The sequence below is a fragment of the Aristolochia californica genome, unplaced genomic scaffold (assembly GCF_029961685.1).
Source record: "Aristolochia californica isolate CCGP_79_NKW_82.1479 unplaced genomic scaffold, dmAriCali1.0.hap1 SCAF_16, whole genome shotgun sequence".
NCBI classification, from domain to species: Eukaryota; Viridiplantae; Streptophyta; class Magnoliopsida; order Piperales; family Aristolochiaceae; genus Aristolochia; species Aristolochia californica.
In genome coordinates this window covers 5,627,232-5,653,191 of record NW_027181837.1, presented here as the reverse complement: position 1 = coordinate 5,653,191, position 25,960 = coordinate 5,627,232, and the positions used below count along the sequence as shown (strand labels likewise).

Genomic DNA, 25,960 nt, shown 5'->3' with positions numbered 1-25,960 from the left:
TATTCTATCTTCTTCCCAACATCATATACTGCAACTGGCTGAGAAATTGCACAGCTAATGTTTTTCTTCGTGGGGATATGATCTGAAGAACTCCCAAATCATCCCCCATTAATGGGCCAAAAGGAAGAAGTGTGTTGTTCCTATGCAAAAAGAAAACCCCATTCTAATAATTTGAGCATAACTAGCTTTTCTGAAAGAAACTATACTACTTTATGAACTGGAGGGAAGAGTTGTTCATATTTCCTACCTTATGACACAAGTAGCTAGAAGTAACTCTTTTCTTGCACATAAGATTATCACTGCAGAAATGTCAAAAAGAAAGATCCCCCTTATGCAGAAAAATATATCCCTTTGTTTGCCTTTCCTCCCACCTGTCTTATTGGTTAGTTTATCTTACCATACAAGCAGAGTTCGCTTTCCTGTAAAATCAAGTGAATAGGATGAAGAAGTCAACCATCTCTGATGGGAGACAAGAATACCTCAACAAACGGGGTCTCGGTTTTATTTTAATGCAAACAAAAATTCGCAGATGGGGGGAGTTTTTTTTCAATTTTTTAAATTTTTTTAAAAAATTATTTCTACAGCAAGAGTGTGTTCACACATGTGCGGAGTGCACGGGATAGGAGAGTTTGGTGTGGTGTTAGCAAGAAGCTTTGGGAACGGTGGGTATGGTTGTCGGCGGAGCTAACGTCTGCGATGGAAATGGTGGCAGTCGATGGCTTTAGCAAAATCATGGGGCTCGGACGGTGTCGGGAGTGGGCGTATTGCTGAAATTAGAAAGGGAATGGAAGAAAATAGAGAGGGAAGAAGGAAATTTGGGATGAGAAATAAGAAAACAGTGTCCCCACCCATCTCATATCTTACAACAAAATGATATTGTTGTGCTCCTTACCACTCTTTGTAGAGTGGGAAAAGCTGAGAAAAAAGAGACATTTGAAAGGAGAAAGTTACTTTATTCCCTTTAAAAGCACAAGTTCACAAGAAAGATGAGCGAATGTGGTGGCAACACAAGTGGGGTCAGTAGGTTATGCCTGCAATTACCACTTTGGAACTGAAATGTGCCTCAGCTTTATATTATCACGAGGTGAGCACTTTCTTTACCGATCTAATGTTGATCTTTCCATCCACGAATCACTTACCGTATTTAGCTTTTGTTTAAAATTTTCAGTCCTTGGTTAGGGTGAAAACATTTTTTTTGTCTCGTTTTTACTATTTTTAGGTGAAAAATATGATTGTAATTATGTACTTTTGACATCTATAAATAAAGGTTAAAAGAGAGGGTTTGGAAATCTTCCAAAACCCTTATTCTCCCCTATTTTTCTCTCTGTATTTCTCTCTCTTATCCCTCTTTACCTCTCGTTTCCTTCACTTCACTCTTTTTACCCTCCTCTCCTACACTCTAAGTTGAAGGTCTCAATAGTATCGAATCTTAAAATCAAAATGATATCAGAGCAGTGATATCAGGATTCCACAAATTTTTTTTGGTACTCAATCATGATTTATGAGGAACTATTCGGTATGAAGGAGCTGCATGACAAAGACAAGTTTTTTTCTTGTTCTTGGATTTGAAGCAGTTGATACTTTATGCTTCCCTTCCGTACTATTTATTACTGCTAATCTACTGGAATACTTTACTTGGTATACTTGTTGGTATCTTAAGTTGTTATGCTTTGGAATGCTATGCTCGGTATACTTGTTGCCAGGATCTATATACGTGTTGGTGTACTGCTGAAATACTATGCTTGAGCTTGGGAGAGTTCATTTATCCTCTTAAGCTGTTGGGTAGAACCTCTGAAAACCAACATTACTACTTTGCTGCAAGAGATCTCTCTTTAATACCTTGGAGAAAACTATTTTTGTCTTCAGCAGCTAACAGACACTTCTAAATAATAATGAAAAGAAAATTCCTTTATAGCTATATGATAAAGAAGACAGTCATCTTATCTCTCACATGGATGCCTGGAGATCCTTCTAGTGATGAAAATTACCCAAATAGTGTAAACATGAATCAAGTTCTAATGCATTGCACTAAGAACGTATTTCCCCTGTATGAAACTTGCCTTTCCTCAGCATTCACAGACCATAGATGACCCTCTAATACTAATGCCCCTTTCATACCTGCAGTTTCCCATACAAACTTGAACAGCTTGATAGCTTGGTCTAAGTTTCTTATCCCACTCCAGACCATCTTCTCGTCATCTGATGTCAAGATTTGCCCAATGCACAAATTAAAGCTCTTGCCCTTACCGCGAATCCCACCACAAAGATCCACTTCAATATCTGTAACACTCCCATATAAATAGTATAATAAAAGTGTGAACAGACATTTGGATGAATGACCCAGATGCTGAGAAAGCTTCTTCTTCACTAAGTGCTCCTGGTGCCGTGATTCCTTATATCCGCTATCTTTGTCTGCCGGGACTTCTTTTATCTGATAGAGCCCTTCTTTCATTGCCTCAAGCTTCATTACATGATGAACCAATCTTTTTTCACGTCTAAAGCATTTTATAAGATCATTAAACATTTCTAGAAGATCACCCCACTTACGTGGAGGCAGATCATCGGCCTTCTTTTGAGTTGCAAGCTTCATCCATACAGGAGAATCTAGATCAGAAGATTGTGTGACATTAGCTAAAAACTGCAAACAACTACAAACTATTTGTTCACCCATAAGTAATGTGGGGATTGGGGGATGGCATTGCAAGGCACCTATTTCACTTCTCAGACTCTTCAGTATCTCTTCAAGAGCCCCTCTCCATATGTGATGCTGTGTGACCTGTGGGCATATGGTCAAACGAACTTCCTTTCTTTGTTGTGCTGTGACATTTAGAAAATCAGATACCCTGGTCAAAGAGTTAAGAACTATGGGTTCTCTCTCTTCTAGTTTACCAAAACAAGAATTGGGTATGGCTTTCTGTGTGGAAGGAGAAGTAATGAGAGTTCTGGCAAGTGACTTGAATGTTTGCATGTCATAACTGATACGTTCATCTTTGATGATTGAATCATTGTCCATATTTAACAGCTTGCCATTGGTAAGACTCACATTTTTAAGAATTCCTGCCAGTCTTACCAGCTCTTGGTAGGCTTCTTGGTACCATTCAGACAAGTGAAGGTCACGAATGGTGTCTTGAGAATGATAGGACACTGATATCAAATCTCTGTTTCCATTTTTTATATTTGTGACGAACTTGGAGCCCTTTAAAAGAACGCGGAACATGACAAAGAACTCTTTACCTTTTCAATCACCTTGTCTTCCCCAGTTATTTGCCTTCTGCTCAGTAGCTTATTTCCCACTTACAGTGGAGATGGTCCTCCTTCCTTTCCCATTCAAGTACCCAAGCCAAGCTAACCTCTTTCCATGAAATAAACCTGCAACAGCAAAAATTTGTGGTAAGCAAAGTTATGACTTCGACAGTTGAACTAGACATGTCTTCCAACAGGAGCATTTCGTTATAAACCACTGTACTTCACTGCAAACTAGACGAGGGTCTTTATTTGAACGAAAAATGGGTCCAATTTCAGACCATTTCTGTCAGAGGTATTCTATCATACATGTCATGCTCAATCACAACCACCTAGCTTATAACGACCAGTTAAGTGTGAGCTTTCACTAAACTCCATATCAAAGTTTACTTCCGTTGCACTAAAAGATCTACCAAGCAGCATTCGAAAGGTTTCTTTACAACTGAAGCGCCCCGTAAGAATCTCTGAAACAACCTTACTGGGACGATGCAGGCGCAGCATAAGACGAACGCTGCTGACCCGTCTACGTCTCTTTTGACGCTCTAGCGCCGAAATGGTGAACAAAAAAAATCGAGTTGAAGTCTTCTACTTTATAAACGGCCATTTTTAGGGTCATCCAAGTTACCATTAAAAGAATCATGTGCAGGATCTAGTCGTAGAACCAGGATGGTTTTACCTCACGGACTATCTCAGCTCCCCTCGTCTTGGCCATGTATAACCCATATGATGCATCAGTGCCTTCAGATACACAAAAAAAATACAGCAATCTTAGTCTACTGCACCAAATTCAGCATTAATCCATGGGAGAGGAAAACGGGAAATTTGGAAAAGTTATATGCCTCACGGACATCAAATTAAAAGGATCATTAAAAAAAGCAGGTCATATAGGTTAAACTTTTGATAGATATATGAATGAGCTGTTTTCAAGAGATTAGACAGATGCTAGGGACAGTGCGCCTATATTTATGATCCTGGAATGGAAAAGAACAAAAAACACCAAATCTTCAGACATCTTTTCCACCATCTCACTTCACAAATGGTAGAAAATTCAACTCAGCTATTCACAGAAGAATAAAAGCACCTGGGTGATGAATTTGTAAAGTAATTTCTTATTACTTTAACGAGTAATACACGTAATAAGAAATTACTAAAACTTCAAAAATAACCCTCAGTATGTTGCCATCCACCTCAAAATCCAATAATCGTTACCTAATTCAAAACTCGAATCCAAGACACCATTTGGATTTGCTTCTTTGCACTAAGATGGGCTATTCTACAACCACTCATCTCGGAGTCCTAAATCATTTCCCCATGCAATTTTCTCTGTCAATAACTTTTCAAGTGACTCAAGTAACAGAGCCTGGGAATGCCTGCCGTTGCTAAACTGCCATTTATCCAGCATGATCCAAATATAATTTTTCATCACTTTGGCTGGGTTAATATTCTCTTCACTTTGCTACTACAGTACATTTCTGCAATATTCTCCTTTAATGTATCCTCTTTCAGATCAATTTTACGAACTATTTTCATCTCAACTTGTTTGGGGAACTTTTGTAATGCCTTCTTTTTCATTTTTTATAGAAGAAACTCTGCAATCACATTTCACAGTGGAAATAAATTCTCTCATAGGTTGTCATTTCACATTTTGCAGACACCGTTGAAACGGTAAAGGCCTTCAACCTACATTGCCGTAATTTCTGCTCCTCTCTTCAATACAGCCTAAACTGATTTTTTCAGCTGGAGGGGTTTGAACTCACGCCTTCCCCATCCGTAACAATGCTTTCATTCGGCGACTCCTTTGGCTCACCTGTTTCTACTTCCACAGCAGGCTCACTCGTCAAAGCAGGGTCGATAGCAAGCTCTTTGTTTTCCGCACCTAAATCCTCAGCCAAAGGTTGACTAGACTCAGCCACCTTCTCGATCTCCTCAGTCATCATATCTACAACAGATTGACTCTCGTCCTTTGCCTGGTTTGCTACATCTTCATTCGTCTCACCAAAGGTTTGTTCCCCAACATCAGATATTGGCAAAGAAGTCACCCCTTCAACCATCTTCTGATTTTCATCAGCCTCAGTCACCAATGAATCTGTTTGTATCTCAGCTGCAGCTGGATCGTTGCCTGAAACCATGCTTACTTTCGAGTCTGTCATAACTGCTTTCTCTAGTGTTAGAATCTCAGAACCAGCTAATGAACTTCCCAAGTTACTCTCTGCATTCTTGACCATTTCTCCTGGTACGAAACAGGATCCAGTGCTCGGAGATTCTGTCTTGTTGTCCAGTTGAGGAGGCAGGTTTGATGATCCAGCACGGCTAGAAACAGCAGGCTGACCACTTACATGTATTCTCCTGGAGCCTCCCTGGTTTGCAGGCCGAGAGACAGATGATACCACAGGAGAAGCTGTCCGAATGTAATGAATATTAGATGGCCGAGCCCCAATTGCGGGAGAGCTTCCTTGCTTGATATGAACAGCATTTTTGGATTGTGCTGCTTTGAGAAGGGAAGCAGCTGTAGATGGATTAGCAATACGAGCCCCAGCAGCAACTGCAACTTCTTGAATTGTACACTTCATTGGAGTTGATGCTAAGGATTTCTTCTGAGTAGACCGAGGTTTTGGAGGGCAAGGTGGCCTGAGAACAGGTGCAATGGTAGCATTAGATGTTGTAGCAGGCACAGATGGAGAGTTGAGTTGACCTGTGTCAGAAGCAGAGATCTGAAAAGTTTGGCAAGCTAAATACTTTTGAACATTTGCTATTAACTACTCATTTGCCATGTGATTTCTTTTTCAAATGAGAGTGTTAAAGTAATACCAAAGCCCCCACAGTAAAAAGTAAAATATCAGAGTTTATCCTCTTCGAGAAAACATATACATTAGAGAAGGTAAAATGCATGATAGAAGTCTCCCCAGTGTTAGTTTATATGAAATTCACTCTAAAGCAACTTGGAGGAGACTTTGCACCATTCTACATTCATGTTCGTACTGTGGCCATATTGTCCAACATTATATGAACCTAGAATCTCTGTCAGAAGACCCACTTCTTGTTTTCTTCTATAGGGATCATTCTACAGAAGAACAGGCTAACCCAGTAGTCCTAGATCCAATATTTTTTTAACCAGCATATAGACAGAAGCATTTGCAGCAATAGTTGTCCAAATATATCATTGTAAGAAAAGAACAAATACCCAAACCACAACATGCCCACATAATTGAACATCAGATTATTAAATGGTAGCACAAATTTGTAACTAATCCAACCAAAAAAAGTGCTTAAAACTCCATCTATATCTTGAAACAAATAAATGCATTTCCTATTTCAATAATAAATGCATGCTATGCCAGCTAGGTACTCCAAATTTTTTAACTTATGTACCATATGAAGAACATAGAGAATCACAAAATTAATACCAACTGTTGATAAATTTCTCATCATAGGCATGTCAATGGCAATGGAAACTGCTTGAGCTGCCAATTGAGCCTCAGAAAGTGTTGACCCCTTCAGGTTGCCAGACCCAACCAGATTTGAGCTAGCCTGTTTCTTTCTAATGATAGCCCACCTCTGCAAGTACAAAAGCAAAGTTATCTGCAGGACAAACTTTACACTTATTTTTAGAGGGGACAAAGAAATAACAAATATTCCATGGACAACTTGTACCAAAATGATAGCACATGATGGAAGCCCCTTAAACTTGATATATGAGGCAAACCTGAGACAGTTGTGAAGCAGTTCTATCATGCTTGAAATCTCCTTTGAGAATATTAGCCCAGTTCCCTTCACCACATTTTTTCACAGCAGCAATTAGCTCCATATCCTCTTCCGGAGTCCATAATTTCCTCTTCCTTCGTGGTGGATAACTTGCACTTGTTGCCCCATTCCCCTCCATTCCATCAGAAGATAAGACTGTGGACAATGGCTGTTTCCCATCCAATGCCGAATTGTTACGTGCCAATTGTGTATTTTCTAATGAAGCATGCAATGCTTGACCATTTGAAGCATTAAGAGGCAAATGGGCTTCGCCACTTTGACGATTTGATGGGCCAGGATCATTTGCCCAACCATGAGTCATCAGCACCTGAGCAAGTCGATATTTAGCTAAAAAATTAGATGAAAACATTTTAACTGAAAATTAATGAGACCCAACTAAAATTACATATTAAAAATCCAAGTTAGAGAAAGAGGCAACAAATTTTCACTGGTTAATCACAACTTAGTAGCCTCCAAAACGATTAACCATAATATGAAAATTTTATTTTACAAGATATTTCTTCAAAAATACAGAATTTATCAAACAATAAAGAATTCAAGCCATGAGATATAACAGCCTAAAAAAACACAAGCAATGCAAACCAACCGTAAGGCAGGGGAAATTCATGACAATATGAGATTGATGATCCACCCTATCTTGAGCTAAACTAAAGTATGTACAATTAGCTGGAAATGGGACCAGACACAGGAGGGTCGTTGTCAAGATGAAATGGTTTCTTGTGATGACCAAATACTTGCAGTATTTTTATGAAATGATTGAATAACAAGAATCATTTTTTTATTTTTTATTTTTGAAAATAGACAAGAATCAAGATATTGATGGAATGATAGGAAATTTCATCAACCCTCTTATAGCCAGAAGAAATATGGGCTTGGCAAGGCCAGGTAAGACATGCACAGGACTTTCCCTTCAGAAAAATATATTGCAAAAAAAATTAATAGCAAAATATCAAACATCTAAAAAAGGTGAAAAAAATAAAATTATCATGAAACAAAATAAATAAGAATATGCAACACCACAGTACCTTTACAGCAGTAGCAGAGTCTGATGTAGTTTCCGATGTAACATTAGGAGAAAGCTCCAATTCAAATTCCAAATCACTGTCATCATCCTGGGAACAGTTACCAACAACTTTGATGAGTACATTTGTTTATCTAAAAGCAAGAATTATTAATAAAAGAGGTATAGGAGTAATATTTTTGAACTAGTATAACTCCTACTAATGTCACTAAAGGTGCTTCCTAGAAAAAGAAATAATATCCTTTAAGTGGTTGATTCTGTTGAGCATCTTTCGTTAACTTTTAACCTTATTCAATTTCACTAACCTATTTTCACCTAGCATTGCTTGTGTATAAAAACCTTTTGTGTTGTATCCTTTCAAAGTATGGGCAGTATTGTATTTCACATGAAACTGGTTACTCTGCAATTACCTTGAGCAGATAAAAAATAGATTAAGACATTCACAAAGTCATGGAATCGTCGACCAGATTGACAGCCTAAAGCCGCAATGAATCAGAAAGAATTATTTAAGGTGTTTTGATCAATTAGTTCCTATGTCGCATGGCAGGTATCAACTCCAAGAAATTCCAGTAAACTCAGTATAATCCTCTAATTTCTGTTTGAGATTCTGCAGCAGCAGTTATTAGAGCATAAGATAGGTTGAAATGTATGACAACAATGCAAGTAGGGGTCCAAAAGATTGCGAAGGAGCCAGAATTTTCTACTCCCCAACCTTGTTTCAAACAAATGCAACACTGCATTCTTTTGTGTTCACCAGTAAATCAAACATCATCATTTCCTACCAGAATCCAGCTATCATACACATGAAAAATAAGGACTATAATATTTATGGCTACTTCAAGCCACCATCAGGAACTGACTCTAGAAAGAAAAACCGAACTATTTATTTATCAGATAAAAAATAAAATTATCCAAAAGTCCAGAATGGAAGTTAATAGACATCAAGTGGACTAGTTCCAAGTGTAGTATGCTGTTTCACAAGGAGGAAACATATAGTTACTTCTAGAGGACAACACTGACCAGTGGTTCAGCCCCATTTTCTATTTTTTCTGTCAACGCATCATGGTAGGCCAAATGACGCCATAGCATCTGATACTCCCGTGCACTTTGAATCCCAGTAGTAGTCCTCTTCACCAATGTGTTCCAGTCAATTTTCGCACCAGCAAACTGAGAAACTTCCTGGAGCAAAGCAAGGATTGTCGTTGCAGTGTACCTAAAAGGCAAAACAAAGTCATAAACTGCTTACAGCTAATTAAAAATAATGAATCTTTAAGCAATAAATAGCTCAATCCAACACAAAGCCAAAGTTGTACAATAAAAAACATTCATTACCAGAAATGCATAAGTGGTTTTGACAACTGATACTTAACGACATCAAAAAGTAAAGAAACAAACAAGAAGGGTGTTCCTTGCAGAAACGGGGACCCATATTCCCATCTTCAATAGAGTTTCCCAGTGTCAAACACATCACAACAAAACCAAAATAGTTTTCACAAACTCATACCTCTGCAACAGCAACGCAGTATCATCTTCGGTGATGGAACCCCGATTCTTGGTCCCAATCATCATGCTTTCGCATTTACACGAACCAGAAGCCTCAAATCACAATAGGGCTTCGGTAGAAGGGAGTGTTTCACAAATTTCTGCGGGGTTTTAGAAGGGCTTTGGAAAAGAAAACAAAATAATGCAAACGAAAACCTGCGTTGCAGAGAGGGAAGAAACTCTTCTGATGGTCGCGGTGGAGGCAACAGGATCGATGGCCGCGTGCTGACTGAGGAAAATCAGCAAAAACAGATGAAATTACTAAATCATCCATTACGCGAAGAAGGCCGGAAAACGTAACAGGCGTTAAATTTTAGTACTTTTTGAGAGTCACTGGGTCAATTTAAAAAACGGAATGAGGATGAAAGCGTGGAGATGCATCCTGGTTGGTCTTGTGGGTCCGCATCTCACGTCGCTATCAAATACTTTCGGCTGCGTATTTGAAATTCTTGTAGCAAAAGTTACTCTTATGAGACATTGCATTTAAATTTTAATTTAACAATAAAAAATAAGATGCGTTCATGATTATTTTTTATTTTGATTATAATATAGAGATAGTAGTAATTTTTGTAAATATTGTAAATTAAATTATATTATCATTAATAATATATTTTTAAAAAATAGATAAAATCAAAGTCGATTAGATTTGAGCTTGCTTTTTTTCCCTTCAATTTAAATATAAATCTTTATAATTTATATGACACATTTGTTCCAAGAACCGACCACAATCCGAAAGACTTGAAATCTTTGGCCAATCCGAACAGTTGCCTAACTTTCATGAAACCTATCACAGTGTATTTTAATCTTTGCCCGTTCTAAGTATATACAACAAATTTTTTCGGTGCATCATTCAAATACTTTAAAATCTTATGGGTAACTTCTAAATGCATATTTTGGTGCTTTTTCATGAACTGACTCATAACTCTAACAACAAAGAGATATTTGGCCTAGTATCACTAGCATAAATAATCTTTCTTACCAAGTGTTGGTATTGAGTTCTGTCCTTGAGTGTAGGACCTTGTATGTTATGAAAATTATGGTTAAACTTCTATGGGAGTGTCTACCGGTTTAGCACTCACCAAACCATACTTCTACAATATATCTAATATGTATTTTTCTCTAAATACCTTATTTGCTATGAGAAACTCCAATGCCAATGAAGTACTTTAGGGAGCCCAAATCTTTTGTTTGAAAATATGCAGCCAAGTACTGTTTTATTTTTGCAATGTCTTCATCCTTAGATGATACAATATCATTTATATAGACCACCAAAATAATCATACCAGTATTCCTCTTGAGTAGAGACATAGAATAATTGCAATGGTTCTTGTAAAACCCTAACTGCATTAATAGAGTGTTGAACTTATGAAACCACGCTCACGGACATCTATTTAAGTTCATAAATAGCCTTTTGTAGCTTATGTACCTTCCTTGTCTCTTCCTGAGCAACATATTTAGTTGGTTGCTCCATATAAACCTCTTCATGTAGATCACCATACAAGAAGACACTTTTTGCATCAAATTGAAAGAGAGAAGAACCTCTACTAACTACCACGGAGACTAAGATACGTACTAAAGTAAGACGGGCTACAACGGAGAGTACCTCAAACACATCAACACCAAAAGTTTATGTATATTCGTTTGCTACTTGTTATGCCTTGTGTCATTCAATAGGCAAGTCCAAATCTGATAGAACGGGACCTGTAGGCAAAGAGGAAGACAACTGATCAAGAGGAGAGGGCTCAGTAGATGTATCTGATGGAGGCACTCTTGAAGCACGAGGACAACAACTATAGACACAAAGAGGTGGAGAAGAACCCAATGGAGTTGATAGATCCAAAACAGCTACAGGAACTAGACTGTTCGAAGGAGACTCAATAGAAACAGGAAACTCACTAGATGATGCAAAATATGGAGCATGCTCAAAGAAAGTCACATCGGTTGACACATGTTTTTTGTTTAATAGGGTCATACCATTTGTACCCTTTTTGTCGACGAGAATAGCCCAAAAAAGCACATTTGATAGACTGAGGTGATGACTTACCAATTGAAGTTCCAAACATGTGAACAAAATAAATACAATAAAAAACACGATGAACAACATCAATCAGTTTATAATTTGATTTTAAAACCAGGAGATGAACTTACCATTCAAAACAAAGGAGGGCATGCAATTAATAAGAAACATGAAGTCAAAAACTGCATCACCCCAAAATAACGTAGAAATGTTCATGTGTAGTAACAACGTCTGAGTAATATCAAGAAGATATCTATTTTTACTCTCAACTACCCCGTTTTATTGATGGGTATAAATATAAGAAGTTTGATTGGTAATACTATGTGAGGAACAAAACATCAAAAACTTATGATTAAGATATTTCAATTCATTATCAGTATGAAGCACATGAACAAAAACACCCCATCACCAAAGTTTGGTTAAAAAGTTACTGTATGTTACAATTACAAGGCCAAATGTTTCTTTTACGGTAGGAGTTATTTTCCAGTTCATGGAATCTCCACGCAAAATACTTTTAGAGGCCATCCATAGAATTCTGAAATATCTAAAAGGAGATCCTAGAAAAGGGTTGTTGTATAAGTCACATGATAAAGTTGACGTTATGGGATTTACTGATGTTGACTATGTGCAAATAAAATCAGATAGAAAGTCTACTACTAGATATTGTTGTTATGTGGGAGATAATTAATTAGTTGGAAGAACAAGAAATAAAGTGTGGTGACTATATTAAATGTAGAGACCCAATATAGAGCCATGACACATACATTTAGTGAACTATTGTGGATAAGATCAATTCTGGTTGAGACTGGACTCCTAGTCAATGATCCTCTAGTCATAAATGCAAGAATCAAGTGACTATATTCATTGTCAAATAATCCGGTGTTTCAAGAGAGGACAAAACAAATAAAGTTTGACTATCATTTTATCTGAGATGCTTCATGCAAGGGAAGATAGTTACACCTTATGTCAGACCTTCTGAACAACTGAGAGATATTTTTTACTAAATCCCTTAGGAAATGTTAGCATATGAGACTTCGCAAAAAGCTGGGGTAGTTAGATATTTATGTTTTAGCTTAAGGGCGAGTGTTAAAAATATAATTAAGGGTGTTTTGGTCATTTCTTATAGTTATATGTTCCTTAGAATTCTATGTTTCAATTTACAATTTATTCTGAGTTGTATTTAGGAAGTTATGAGGGGCATTTCTGTCATTAGTATTGTTTTTTTTTTACTTTAAGTGAGTTTATATTTTATCCCTCAACAAGAGCAGCTTCTCTCTGGTTGCCTTCTCATCTACTTCGTCTCTCTCTTTTCTTGTTAGCTTCCATCTCTTCATTTCAATTTCATACTTCTATAGGATTCCTTCAATGGTTGGTCTTGATGAGCTACGTGTCTTGCATCTCATCAGGTTAACACAGTTACAGCAATTTTATGCAACTTTGCCCTTAACTTTTTTTTCTTTTTCTTTTTCTTCTTTGTTTCTTATTTGATCATTTGGTCCTGCTTCTGTTTGAATGGTAAAGTTTTATTTTGAAAACTTAGGATGATCGGAGTTAAAATTCATATCTATCAGCTAACTGTCAAGAGTATGGTTCTTTTAGAACACTTCAAAGCTTGCACTTCTTAATTCTTGGACCTAATAGGTCTAGCATGTCATATTGCTTCCAGATGAAAGTTTGGACAAAGGCACATGATATTAATAGTTCAAAAGAGACGGGACTCTCAACTCCCTGTCCTTAGTCTCTTTGGTTGCTTTTCATTTGCAGGTATAAAAGGTTTTGATTCTTGTCTGTTAGGCAATGACATCCCACTATGGATAACATGTTCTTTTTTTCCTTCTAAGCCTACTAAGATATGATAAGAGAATAGTTTTTTTGTCAATCGAGCTTCAAAGATGGCTGATACAGGTTGATAATATAAATTGGGAACCTGATGTGATCAGAGGAACAACAGGTCAAGCTCAGGGTCCTCTAATACAATCCACAGAAGCATTTACAATCACTCAGTACCTGAAAACAGATCATTACTCTGAATCTGATGAGTTGGTACTTTCTTTTTGCCGGACACTTCTTCTGGGCTGCACATGATGTGCTGATGATTCGCCTTCAAAAATGATAACTTGAGCTTTTGCAAGCCTCTCTTCAAGTTCTTCAGTAGAGAACTCGTCTGTTCCGCCTAGTTCATCAAATCCGACCTGGCATTTGTTTTAAAAGATGATCATCATTGGCATGTCTACCAACTGTAACAGAATAGAAGCATTGAAGCATTGACAAAGCTTTATGTTTCTTAAGCATCATACCACATAATCTTCCACTTTAGTTTTCTTGATAAGGGCAAGGGTAGGAAGTACAGCTATCTTAAGCCTCTCTGCCAGAAAAGGACTTTTCTCTGCATGAATTTTGATAAAGCAGGTCTCGATATGCCTCTTAGCCAATATTGCTAAGTGCTTGTCCATCACCTGCAGAAAATTTTGGAACATTCATTATTCAATTCAAATAATCTGGCTTTTCAGTAGACATCTACCACAGAAAATCAAGCCATAATTGTAACTTGGAGTCCTTGATTTTAGCCTACTAAACTCAGGTCTTGCCCAAGAAGAATTTGAGCAGATCCTAGCAAATGAGTGCTTTTCGACTTTTTGATCTGAAGTTCAATAAAAGAAAAACATAGTGAAATGTCAGAGGTCCAAAAAGTGTTAAGCAAACTGGCATTATGATAGCCACAATCAGCTTACTACATTGGCCAGGCTTGTAGAGGTGGTGGATGGGGCAACTATTTTTTTAAGGACCATTTTCTATAATGTTATCGCGAAAAAAGATTTCTAAAAAAAGTCTTGGCATGAATGGAACATTAAAGAACCAATGGCCCGTGCAGTGGAAAGCTTAGCTATCAGGAGAAGCGATAGAGGTCAGTAGACCATTTGGTTAAAGAAATCAATTCTCTGGATAAATGGCCATTGGATACTCTGGTTTCCAGTCTTTAACCATTTTTCCAATTAATGGAATTTAAATAAAAACTGATTATTATAAGTATGTTCATTTATCTGAATTGAGCTTTATTAAAAGAGTTCATAATTTAAACAATCACTAAATAAAATATATAGGCAGTAGAAGCCATAGGATAAAATACATTGATACATACATTTGAGTTCCAGTAAGTGGTGACATAATACCCTTTATTCCAATCCCTAGTTCTTGATCTGACATGCTCAACATAACTTGTGATGCTTGCAGTCACTACCACCTAACATCAATGCCCTATAGGACAAATTCAACAGATTTCTGTTAAGAGCTTTGAAGTAGAATCAAACTACAGGAATGAAGGTAACGCAATAATTATGGCAGTCATTCATGAGACTCACGCAACATAATATTCAAGGGTGTCACACAGAAAATGTGCTAAAAGTAAGCATCCATAAACTTCTATACTACCACAGCTAAGAGTAAGAATTAGTAATCTCCTATCCTAGCAGCATGAAGAATTGACATCACATTTCCAACATATTGATTGTGATCATTTCATAATCAAAAGAGAACTGACGACCCCAACCAAACCCTAGCTAGTTATGTGCCTCAGCAATAGAATATAATTGTTGATCACCATCTAAAATTAACTAACTCCAAAAACAACATAAGCAAGCAAGTCTAACATGGTGACTTCCACCAACTTGTGACACTTCAGGAAGCACACCCATAGGCAGAGCATTCATCATATCCAAAATTTGGTAAACACTATCAACAAATTTTTCCATGGTTTACTGTTCAAAAAATCACATGGTTTAAATTTCTATGGATAAAAGCTCCAATCCCAAGTCTATTAGGATTTACAGCAACCAAATTCACTGAATTTGCCTTTTAGACACTAACAACATAAGTCACCCCAATTTTAGTAGCTCTAGAATTCACGACACCTTAGACAACAGTATCTTTGCCTAAACAATCCTACAATCTCAACCACAGAAGGCTAGTCGAAAATACCTTATTTTAAGTTTCATTTTAGGACCCTAATAGTCCTGAATCAAATGACCTTCACTGAGGACATTTTACCCTTGGCACAAGAAGTTCTTAAGTTTTAATCATCTTCCATTATTGCGCTTTTTCATTTGTTGGATTGTTTCCTGCAAGAAATTATAAGAAGTCTGAGGCTGAAATACTTCCACAGCTCCAGCATTAACACTTAGGAAGAGTGTTAAATTTCTGAAAATGTGAAAAACTTTATTGACTTGATGTAATTTGAATACAATGAGCTTTTATTTATTATAAAAGAAACAAGTAGAATCCAATTACAATTAAACAACCCTTGTCCCAGTTACACCCAAAGTTAAACACTAAAAGATAAGTCCTAGAAGAACTTAACATAAATAGAAGACTAACATAACTAAAACACCTTTAACTAAGACTCTTCTGTGAGACCTCCTCCTATGAGAGTCATGTAAGACTCAACCATATTAATTCTGGCTTTGTGAGACTTCTTACTATGAGAATCATGTAAGACTCTTCCATATCTGTACTTCAACAATCTCCCTCAAAGTGGAATTTATAACTTTAGCTTGCAATGAAAGGTATTATTGGTCTTCAATCTTCATTGGCTACAAAAATTTCATGGATGTCAAATCTTCATAATTTCTACTCACCCTTTCTTGAATATTTTGGTCACACAAAAATTACCACAACATATAGAACAAAATACCTTTTTCTGGTACTTTTTCTTCTACTTCTCTCCCTCAAGCTGGGGAGAAAAAGGACATATAGACCCAGCTTCGACAAAATACAATGTGGGAGAAGAAAATCACTCCTTGTCGTACGACAAAGCTCCATACACCAGTCAAAACGATCACAGTCTGAAACATACTCCGCTTAATTTTAATGGCCGGAAAACGGCCTAACTTTAGGGCTTAACAAAGAGACTACTTACTTTTTAAGGGTAGATCAAACACAAATCACCTCTTGGGTGAAGAATAAAAGACTGGACTCGAGTTGGATATTAGGCACACTCCCACACTTTTCAGGTAGAGGGTCTAGGCATTGTCCTAAAGCGATGAAAACACAAAAAGATAAACCGAAGATATACTAGAAGAAAACAACTTTAACCGAAAGAAGGCGACTATGCAACACTCATACTTCCAAAGTGACCTTTAAAAAAAAAAAAACTAGGAAAAACTATAATAGTAGAACTTCATATATTTGAACAAGTATAACTTTTTTAGGGTAACCACAATTTTTCGGAGTTAACTATGCAGAAGATATACAACCAAGTAACAAAAACGATTAACTTGAAAATAACGTCGAAGTAGGAAATCCTAGAAAACATTGGGTTTTTATTTATAATAGAGAAAACAAGTAGAATCCAATTACAATAAAACTATCCTTGTCTCAATTACACCCGAAGTTAAACACTAAAAGATAAATCCTAGAACAATTAAACAACTAAACATAAATAGAAGACTAATATTACTAAAACGCATTTAACTGAGACTTTTCTATGAGACCTCTTGTGAGAGTCGTGTAAGATTGTACCATATTAATTCTGGCTCTAAGAGACTTCTTACTATAAGAGTCACGTAAGACTCTTCTATATTTGCTCTTCAAAAAAGAAAAAAAACTACTTCGAAAGAAATTTAGGTGAGCACATGGACTTGAATGGAAGAAGCAAATGTACTAGTGAACCAAAAACTCTTCAACATGATTCTAACTACACTCGAGAACGTTAGAAACCCATATTAGAACAGGAAACCATTAAGAAGTAAACAAATGCACATAATGATGAAGTTATGAAGATCATATAAGATCAACAAAGTTACACCTCCTACTTTTTAAAAGAAACCAACCAAGTACATCTACTTAGGGATCACTGACAATTTTGCATATTTTTGCATTTACTTTACTAATAAATTCTGTCATGGTGGAAAGGAAAGTATATGAAGGGATGGAGGAAAGAAAAAGAATAGAAGGATCAATGAAAAAAAGAACATGCACAAAAACGAACAAAGCCAATGGGTTCTTTTATTTCGAAATATTCAAATGACAAAAATGACAAAAGGAGACACTTCAGTCGCAGATAACAGTTGAAATCAAGTTATCATTTCCAATTTATTCCACTATCCATCACCCGTCATCCTCACCACAAATTAAGTTTCAGAAGCAACCAAATTAGCAACTCCATTCATACCTTGCACGGCCAGTTCTCACGATAGAAATGACAGACAACGCGGTCACTGGCCTTGACAACGGTGAAGAAATCCTTCTCGGAAGGAATCTCGGAATACTCTCCATGACCAAGGGCGATCCAGCGGGACCGCTTCTCGGACATTTTCTTCATCTGCTGCAACCTGCGTTCCCGCAGGGCCTCCAGATCATCGACGTCCAGACGATCTAGTGCCGAGATATCGTCGTCGAGCTTATCCTCAACGGCCTTGGCCACATTCAAGACCTGCTTTTCAAGAATCTACCCAAAAACAAGAAAAATCCGTATACAATTTCAGCGACATTGAGCGAATGAGAAGGGAAAAATACGGAAATGGAGACTGTAATTCGCGCAACTCACCTCCCGGACATTTGGATTATCCATGGCTAGATCGACTTGAGAGAGGGAAAACACAAACGAAGTGATCTTTTCAACTCGTCGAACTCAAGACCGGAGGAGGAGATTGGAGGACTGGAATCTGCTGGATCATGCGGCCTCGTAAACATGAATACCGTATTTCTAAAGTTCATGAGGCCAGCGAGCTCGAGACTCGGAGCGCTGGAAACGCGGGTTTCGATTTTTCCTATTTATTTAATTTTTTATTTACTATTTATCAAGTAGAATGAAAACAAGCAAAAATTCTAATCCATCAGCCATTTAGGTATTTTATCAGATCAGTCATTTATCTTTTATTAAATACTCAAATATAATTACTCGATTATATATAAGAGTAATTTAATAAATTTTTATTTAAGGGAATATATGTATAAATAGGAAATTTAGAACTACACCATGGTTCAAATGACAAACAACAAGTCCAAACCAAGGTAACCTTAGTCCAGCCATTGGATCAACTTCAAAATAAAAAACATGATGCTTGTGAAGATCGAATCAGATGATTAAACCAAAGATAGAAACCTACACACTTGAAATTTTGTAGAACCCTTGAGAAAAAAGGGTATGGTATCTATCTTAAATAAATGTATAGGCAAAAGAGTGTTTTTTCAGTTTTATAATGAGTTATATCTAATGGTGCTTTTATTATTGTATGATATGTTATGTGAATAAACTATGAAATGTATAAAAAGGATATTTAGTTATTTTATATTATAATAAATAAATAAAATTCATAAAGGAGTTTTCATATAATTTTATAAAATAATATATACATAAGAGTATAAATAAGCTGTAAAAGTATTATTGTAATTTGAAATTGAAATTAACTTTGTTGAGAGGTTCTTAATGAGCCTGGGTATCCTTTAAGACCCCAATAACTACTTTACAAAATTTGAGTTGAGCCCTACAATTTTTCTAAAAGTTGCTTTTAAGCACAAAATAGGATCAGGGCTAGGATCAAAAGTCTGTGATTTTGTTGCCCTCATTCATATTGTCCTTTACAGACATTGTTAGTGTATTACACCATAAAGAAAACCAAAGGCTGAAGTTTGTCTAGGACAGAGTATGAAGTAATTCATGTAGATGTTACATATATATAGTGTCCAATTAATCTGAACTGCAAGTACAACTACTGTGTTCTACCAACTGGTTCAAGGGCTTCTATCATAACAACACTATTTCCTCGGATGACCTGTAAAACAACCAGGTCATGAATAATAATGCATGAGATCATTTTCCAAGCACAGTGCATAGCAAAAACACATGAATCTCCAAATGTAAAGTCATTGCAAATGTGAATGTGCGTGTGAGGAAGAGAGAGAGACTCACCACCATCCCTATGTCATTTTTCTCATTGCCATTAATCTCAAGAGTGTTGTCTATCACCAAATTCATAAACTGATCAAATCCTCGTAGGGTCCCCACCACAACTCGATTCGCGTTTAGCTTGACTGCACAAGGCTCAATTTTTAAGGGAAGGACTTCAGCTTATAATGAAAACACTATCCGACGTGCAAACAGTTGATTAATTGATCACAAGCACCACACCACAGAGATGCCAAAATTTTCACACCCATAGTTTGTCAAACAACAAAATTCTCTGGAATAAATGAAAACAGACTCCCTCCCACCAGCTCATAGTTGCAGTAAGCAGTCATAAATTTACCATTCTACATAAACAAAACACTCCTAGGTGAAAATAGAGTGGGAAGATGACAAGGATTTTTATGTAAAAACAACAAGGAAATTGGACCTTCATATTGACAATATCTATATGCCATCGGATTTCTAGTTTGGATTAACGGAGATGCCTGTTGTTGACAAAAACAAACATAAAGGAGCACTTTTTCTAGGCGAGCATTGCTTCTCTAATCCACTTCTGGAGGAACAGCATCCTAATTATTTTTGTCTGAGTACTTTAACACACAAACACAAAGACATCCAATCGCCGATCACACTTAAAACTCAAGACTTCATACTTTCAATCATCAAAGCTGATGCAGATGATGATTCATAGGAAATATACAACGCGTTTAGTAATCATTCACAAACAAAACAAGCAAATGACAGACCAAGTCACCAGACCTAATAAAATGCATAATGGAACATGGAAAAGATAGGGATTGTCATGGTGTAGTTCCTCCTGGTCACAATTAACGAATGGAGCTGTGCAATCTGACAAGCAATTTCAAGTAGATGCTTAAATGACATTGTTGTCATTATGCAGCTCATGCCACCAAAAGGCATGAGTTTACTAGCAGAAAGTAACAGCTAACCATTGGTTTACTTCTTGGAAGTAGACTTGATTATGTCTCGAGTGGTTCAAGATTGCAAGATTTTGTTAACAGATAACAATTAGGAGTAGCAGAATTCAAAACCCACACAAGCACAAGAATCTGCATATCAACTAAAAACTAGATAAGGCAGAAGTGGTAGAAATACATGAATGTACTTTGTAGGTATAGAAACATATTGGTTGAACTTGTTCAAACCTTGGCCTCATAGGACAACACTCAACTAGATGCACCCACAATATATTTACCAAGTTTAAATCAACAATACAACCGATAATTCTCGAAAGACTATCAAGAGGGCCACACACTCATATGGACCTTAAAATCTTGACTCCAACCAAGGGCTTTTAGAGGAGTCCATCACTTTATCAATTTTAAAGAGCATAATTTACATTTAGAGGAATACAAACTCAAATAACCAATCTTGACAAACATATATCGGTAAGCTTCTCTACTTTGAGTGTCTGATAGCAGCTTGGCTTCTTCTCTCCTCCCAAAGGAAGTCAGACTTGGTGTGTACAAAGTAATTGAACAGTTGTGAAAAGCTCAAGATGACAACAACTCCTCCGAACTAATATAAGGTTGCGGGTGAGAAGAGTTCAAAAGCATGATATAGAGGCTGAGGAAAGAACAACGTGAATTGAGTAATCACAACCCATGCAAACGACTTCCCATTCATGCTAAGATTAGCAGCTCACTGTTGAAAAATAGTGCTTCAGACATCAGAGCATGAGTAGGACTACTTATTCATGCTCAAGGGAGATTTTCATAACTATTCAGAACATTAGAAATCAATTCATTGGCACAAGAACATGAGACAGTTCAATAAAAGTATAAGTTTCTCTGAGAGTAACTCCAGCACATTCACAGTGAGAAGCAATCAAAATCTGCTCTTAACAGAGAGGGAAATAATAGAGACAACATCTAAGATCCAAACACATAAGTGAAACGTGAAAAAAAAATTCCAGCTGATAGATGGATAAATTGTAGCAATTTTCAACGTCTAAAAACTTACTTTGAAGCTTCGTGTCCATGTACCTATAGCGAAGGGAGAAACCAAATCAGAAACGCAAACCGAACAAAAGAAAAGACTCGAAAAATCAAAAACACAATAAGAACATTACTTCTTGAGATCCGGAGGCTGCCCTGATCTGCTCATGGCGGGTAAATAACCAAGACTACCACCCGAATAAAAGTAGAGACTCACGAACTTGCTCCAACCGCCCTCCAAACCCTAAACCTTTCGAGTTTCATTCGGCTGCTAGCAGCCCTATTTTTTGGGTCGGGCCTTCCGTCGGGGTCGTTTCCGCTGTAGTGGGCCCCATAGTGGCGATGGTCAAAAGAAAATATAGTGTAAAGCCCTTTCATGTGTCGGTGTATAGAAATTGGAGAATGAATTTATTAATCAAATATTTGATTAGATTTAACTTTATTAATATAGTTTTATTTAAATTTTTAATTAACAAAAAATATAAATAATATAAAAAAAATAAATAAAAAATTTAATTAATTAAATATAAAAAATAATATACCTAAACATGGTTACTTAATAAAATTCTTCTTTTTACAATATTTAAATTATCACTATTAAATTATAAATTTAATATATTATTAAAAGTCATGAATATAATAAATAAATAAATAAGATATTTTGTTAATAAATAATAACCCAAAAATAACATTCACAAAAAAGGATCTAGATAAAGGATAAGGCAACCCAAAGGAAAAAAAAAACGAAGACGAAGAAGAAAAAATAAGGGAAATTTCCCACTTTCCTTCTACCAAAAGCATCTTCTCTGTGGTGACCTTCGATTATTCCCCCTTTTGCCATTGCTTCCATGCCAAAAAGCATACGGAATTCCCATGTCCCATGCTTTTGCTTTTGTCCCAAACTTTCCCTCGTTTGCCTTCATTTCCTTCTATTCCCTAGTCTTTAATGGCGGCCGCTCTGTTTCTGTAGACATGGTTTCTGGCTTTTTAAATTCTGGGTCGGCTCTGAAGAGGCCGGAGTTGGGGAGATTATTGCGGTTGTGAATTGTGATCAACGATAGCTGGAATTTGATCGGTTTTTTCTGTTCTGAATTTCAGAGTTTTGTTTTCTGTGAGACCATATGAATTTTTTTTTCTCTTCCATTGTTTGAAGCGGTGAGCAGAGTAAGAGACGAGAGAGAGATAAAGGCTGGGAAGCAAAAGCGCCGACAGAGACAAGGATGCAGGGAGCGTCAAGAGAGGAATACGTAGAGAGGATGAAAGTGACTGAACTGGGTGACCACTTTCAGTTTCCCTGGTATACAGGTTATTTTCACTAGTAATTTTTCTACGTACTTGTTTCGAGTTTAAGTCCGGATTGAATCACATAACCCTGGCGAGTGGCGAGGTTGCTCAGCCATGGCACCGACTCACATGGGTATCACGCTCCCCTAGCGCTACCTCACGCTAAGATTTTCGTGGTCCAAGGGGTCATTAATTTTCCACCTGCACGCAAAGACGAACTCAGAGATTTGATACTCACCTGAGTTGACACTTGCCAGCTATTTCTAAACTTGCAATATTCTTCCCATTCATAGATTAAAAATTCTCTTAAACAATACGAAGGAAACCCCACTTGGCTACTTGCAGGAAGAATGTTTAGATACTGCTGCCCAGTGTCCTTTTAATGGTATCAAAAACTTCATATCCGCCATTAAAATAGCTGTACCAATTTAGTTGAGTTTTGCACTCATCAATTCAACGTCTCTCTACCATGAAAAGAATTTTATTTAATGGTTTCACTGCAACTCTTACACACGAAAAGGATCTGCAGAAAAGCTTCAGACAGTATTATGGAGGAGGTTTTGGATCACCATAACCAGAGCATCCAAAACAACCCAACATTTATTTTCCCAAACGCCCAATCTCCACTACTACTCTCTTACAATTTTACATATAGTAACAGAAGGGTAAGATCAACAAGGGGAGTTTCTGGGTGCTTCAAGGGCACTTGGGTTTGCCCTTGCTGTTGAGTTTGTCCCTGTAACAGGGGCACTCGTCTTTGCGGCCATAGGTCCCGCTAGGCACGCACTTGCATTCCTTACAGCAGACATTGCAGTACTTGAGGCAGCGGTCCTGCACGCCCGCCTTGGCGCACCTCGCCTGGCATTTACTGTCACAGAAACCTGAAACAGAGGAAAACGGATCATCACTGGGAGGAAGATATAAAGATATTATGGAATTGTTTGATGAAATGCGGAAGAGAAACGAAAAGATGGACTGTGGATGAGGTAAATGAAGAGGAAAAGGTTGAAACATGAAACCCACTTCATGAAAGCATGAAACAGGGAAAATCGGAAGATGAGGAAGAAGAAGAAGATCATCCTCTAACTCAAACACAAGGAAAACCGATATTACCTGAAGGTTCTGCACCAGCCATACTGACTTGCAGGAACGAGAAGCTCACCAAGAGCACAAAAAGAACCAATGTGGAAGCAAACTTCTTCATCTTCACTTGTATGACAGAAAACCAGTTTTGATTACAGAAACAAGGGAGAGACTATGAAACTTACTAGCACTCTGCAATCTGGAGTGAAAAAGAAACCTAGGAGGGATGAATTTATAGGGGATGGGAAGTGCGTTTCAGAGTTCACCATGAGCTGGCCAAGGAAGGGCAGTAGGGCCGGAAAGCGTGTGGGAATCTCTGCATCAGGTGGCGTTTTTGGCTTTTGCCGTACGCGTTTTCTGAGGAAGGTTAGTGGGAGTTTCCTCTTTCCTCCGACGTAAGTCTTTTTCTTTCACAAAACTTGAATTTAGTGTTCAAACTGTGAAAAAATTGGTTTTGTTTTGTGTGCCTACCTTCTTCAATTCCACCAAAGAGTGATTAATACAAAGAGTCCGATATAGTTCAGGCTCTTCCTCTTAAAGACCTATTGATTTGAAGTATAGCCAAAGTAAGCACGTCATTAATGGAGAATCCATGTGGGAACACGATGAGCTGGAGGCATGGATGACTTCGAGCGAGTGTGTATTGTTTGTTGATAGCTCGATACCGACCTGTAGATCAGATAAGGGACATAAAATAAAGTTAAGAGTCGAGTTGGGTTTAAAGTCAGATTTATGGGAAGAGGGTGAGGACGAGATTATGGGATGGTGATCGAAGTGGGGTTAGGTTTAATGATTCAGGTTTTTTTTTTTTTTGTTAAGTTTGATTTTAAAAAAACCTGACCTAGACCTGACCCATTGGATCCCTTAGGATTGAATAATGGGTGCAGTCATGTGATCCAAGTTCCAACAACTCTTTGCGAGTTGTAACAACTCCATTGTTTAAAACAGAATCTCACCATCTGCTGAAGAAGGTTTTGTACCTGCAAATAGGAAAGAGAGGAAACATTAAGATCAAGAAATAGTGAGGGAAATAGATTGACCATTTCGTTTTTTTATTTGCACAAATTAAAACAGAAAGAAGAGAAACTCACAAAAGCAGTCATGTCAGCAGTGTCTCTGCTTTGGGTCTTCGTCGTGTCCATTCTATAAGAAAAGATAGTTGATCAATGTCTACAAACATATTCGATTACAACGAAAGAAATTAAACAAACAGAACCATCACAGAATCTCCATCTGACTCATCGAAAACAAGAAAACTAGTAAAAACGCCACGACCGCACTGAAACAACAAAACTGAGCCAGAATTCGGCAGATAGAATCAAAATCCGACACAAACAACAAGAGCAGATTCCGCACATACTCTGTGACATTTCTACAACGCAAAACCCTAGAGCAAGAATCAACCGTGAATGCAAAACAAGATGACGCCAATGATCAGTCATACTACTGTTGTTCCGATTCGTTCTTTGGATAGGAAGATACAAAACCGACTATTTCAAAAGCTCGGATAGCAGAAAAAAAACATTTAAAATACAAAGATCCGTAGGAACCAGATACGATCTCGAGTGAAAATTGAAAAAAAGGAACAAAAAATTCAAGATAAGAAGTGAAGAAAACTAACCACTATACCGCTGAGCAACCGGATCTGAGTTCCTGCAAGTTGAGTCGGAAGATCACCAGACCTCGACTCACTGTCCGGCTCACTTCTCTGACTAATTCTTACGACTAGCTACCAGACACTGAAAACTCTCTCCCCCGAAGAGCCAGCATGTACCCGCCGCTGGTAAGTTGGTAGGCTCTGCTGGTGGATTGGATTCTTGGCAGGGGGCCAGGGAGCAAGGGCTCGCCGTGGATGATCACCGGTGGCTTGGGAGGTTTCTAATTATTTTTGTGCTTTCTGTCACTAATTAGACATATCGACTTCATTTAGTCAAAAGAACATGGCCGGTGACTAGTGACGTGGAGGATTGAAACGTTGGTATTGTAAATGATTTTAGTTGACCGTTAGTCAACCCAAATTTGGAAAGAAAACCGTTGTTTCTAAACCTTTTATTTATTACATAATGTGCCATCAACTCAACTAGTCGCAACCAAGATCTTCAAACAGGCCAGTATCGAGTTACATGCACTTCTTCTGCTGCTTCAAA

At 37.4% G+C, this 25,960-nt stretch overlaps 5 protein-coding genes across 6 annotated transcripts; all 5 read right to left on the bottom strand.

Annotated features, from left to right (window-relative positions):
• Positions 1-1,775: 1,775 nt before the first annotated feature.
• On the bottom strand, positions 1,776-3,983 carry LOC137953898 (uncharacterized). Of its 2 annotated transcripts, XM_068801448.1 has the most exons (3): positions 3,920-3,983; positions 2,710-3,369; positions 1,776-2,604 (listed from the first exon to the last, which is right to left on the bottom strand). In XM_068801448.1, exons 2-3 carry the CDS (start codon positions 3,215-3,217, stop codon positions 2,009-2,011), a joined length of 1,104 nt encoding a protein of 367 aa, XP_068657549.1. In that variant the 5' UTR covers positions 3,218-3,369; positions 3,920-3,983; the 3' UTR covers positions 1,776-2,008. The 2 variants fall into 2 exon arrangements, with proteins under 2 accessions (XP_068657549.1, XP_068657548.1); XM_068801447.1 differs by having other exon boundaries at positions 1,776-3,369.
• A 431-nt stretch (positions 3,984-4,414) lies between these two features.
• LOC137953442 (uncharacterized) lies at positions 4,415-9,825 on the bottom strand. The gene is made up of 6 exons (XM_068800862.1): positions 9,531-9,825; positions 9,047-9,239; positions 8,031-8,117; positions 6,947-7,312; positions 6,648-6,798; positions 4,415-5,935 (listed from the first exon to the last, which is right to left on the bottom strand). Exons 1-6 carry the CDS (start codon positions 9,593-9,595, stop codon positions 4,977-4,979), a joined length of 1,821 nt encoding a protein of 606 aa, XP_068656963.1. The 5' UTR covers positions 9,596-9,825; the 3' UTR covers positions 4,415-4,976.
• Positions 9,826-13,441: 3,616 nt separating this feature from the next.
• On the bottom strand, positions 13,442-18,244 carry LOC137953923 (thioredoxin domain-containing protein 9 homolog). The gene is made up of 4 exons (XM_068801482.1): positions 18,127-18,244; positions 17,752-18,027; positions 13,883-14,041; positions 13,442-13,777 (listed from the first exon to the last, which is right to left on the bottom strand). The coding sequence occupies exons 1-4, from the start codon at positions 18,148-18,150 to the stop codon at positions 13,607-13,609; spliced, it is 630 nt and encodes a 209-aa protein (XP_068657583.1). The 5' UTR covers positions 18,151-18,244; the 3' UTR covers positions 13,442-13,606.
• Positions 18,245-19,072: 828 nt separating this feature from the next.
• Positions 19,073-21,767, bottom strand: LOC137953633 (probable small nuclear ribonucleoprotein G). Its single transcript, XM_068801083.1, has 4 exons — positions 21,581-21,767; positions 21,472-21,494; positions 19,492-19,613; positions 19,073-19,354 (listed from the first exon to the last, which is right to left on the bottom strand). The coding sequence occupies exons 1-4, from the start codon at positions 21,613-21,615 to the stop codon at positions 19,292-19,294; spliced, it is 243 nt and encodes an 80-aa protein (XP_068657184.1). The 5' UTR covers positions 21,616-21,767; the 3' UTR covers positions 19,073-19,291.
• A 1,428-nt stretch (positions 21,768-23,195) lies between these two features.
• Positions 23,196-24,028, bottom strand: LOC137953546 (peamaclein-like). The gene is made up of 2 exons (XM_068800972.1): positions 23,844-24,028; positions 23,196-23,611 (listed from the first exon to the last, which is right to left on the bottom strand). Exons 1-2 carry the CDS (start codon positions 23,932-23,934, stop codon positions 23,427-23,429), a joined length of 276 nt encoding a protein of 91 aa, XP_068657073.1. The 5' UTR covers positions 23,935-24,028; the 3' UTR covers positions 23,196-23,426.
• Between the last annotated feature and the right edge of the window lie 1,932 nt (positions 24,029-25,960).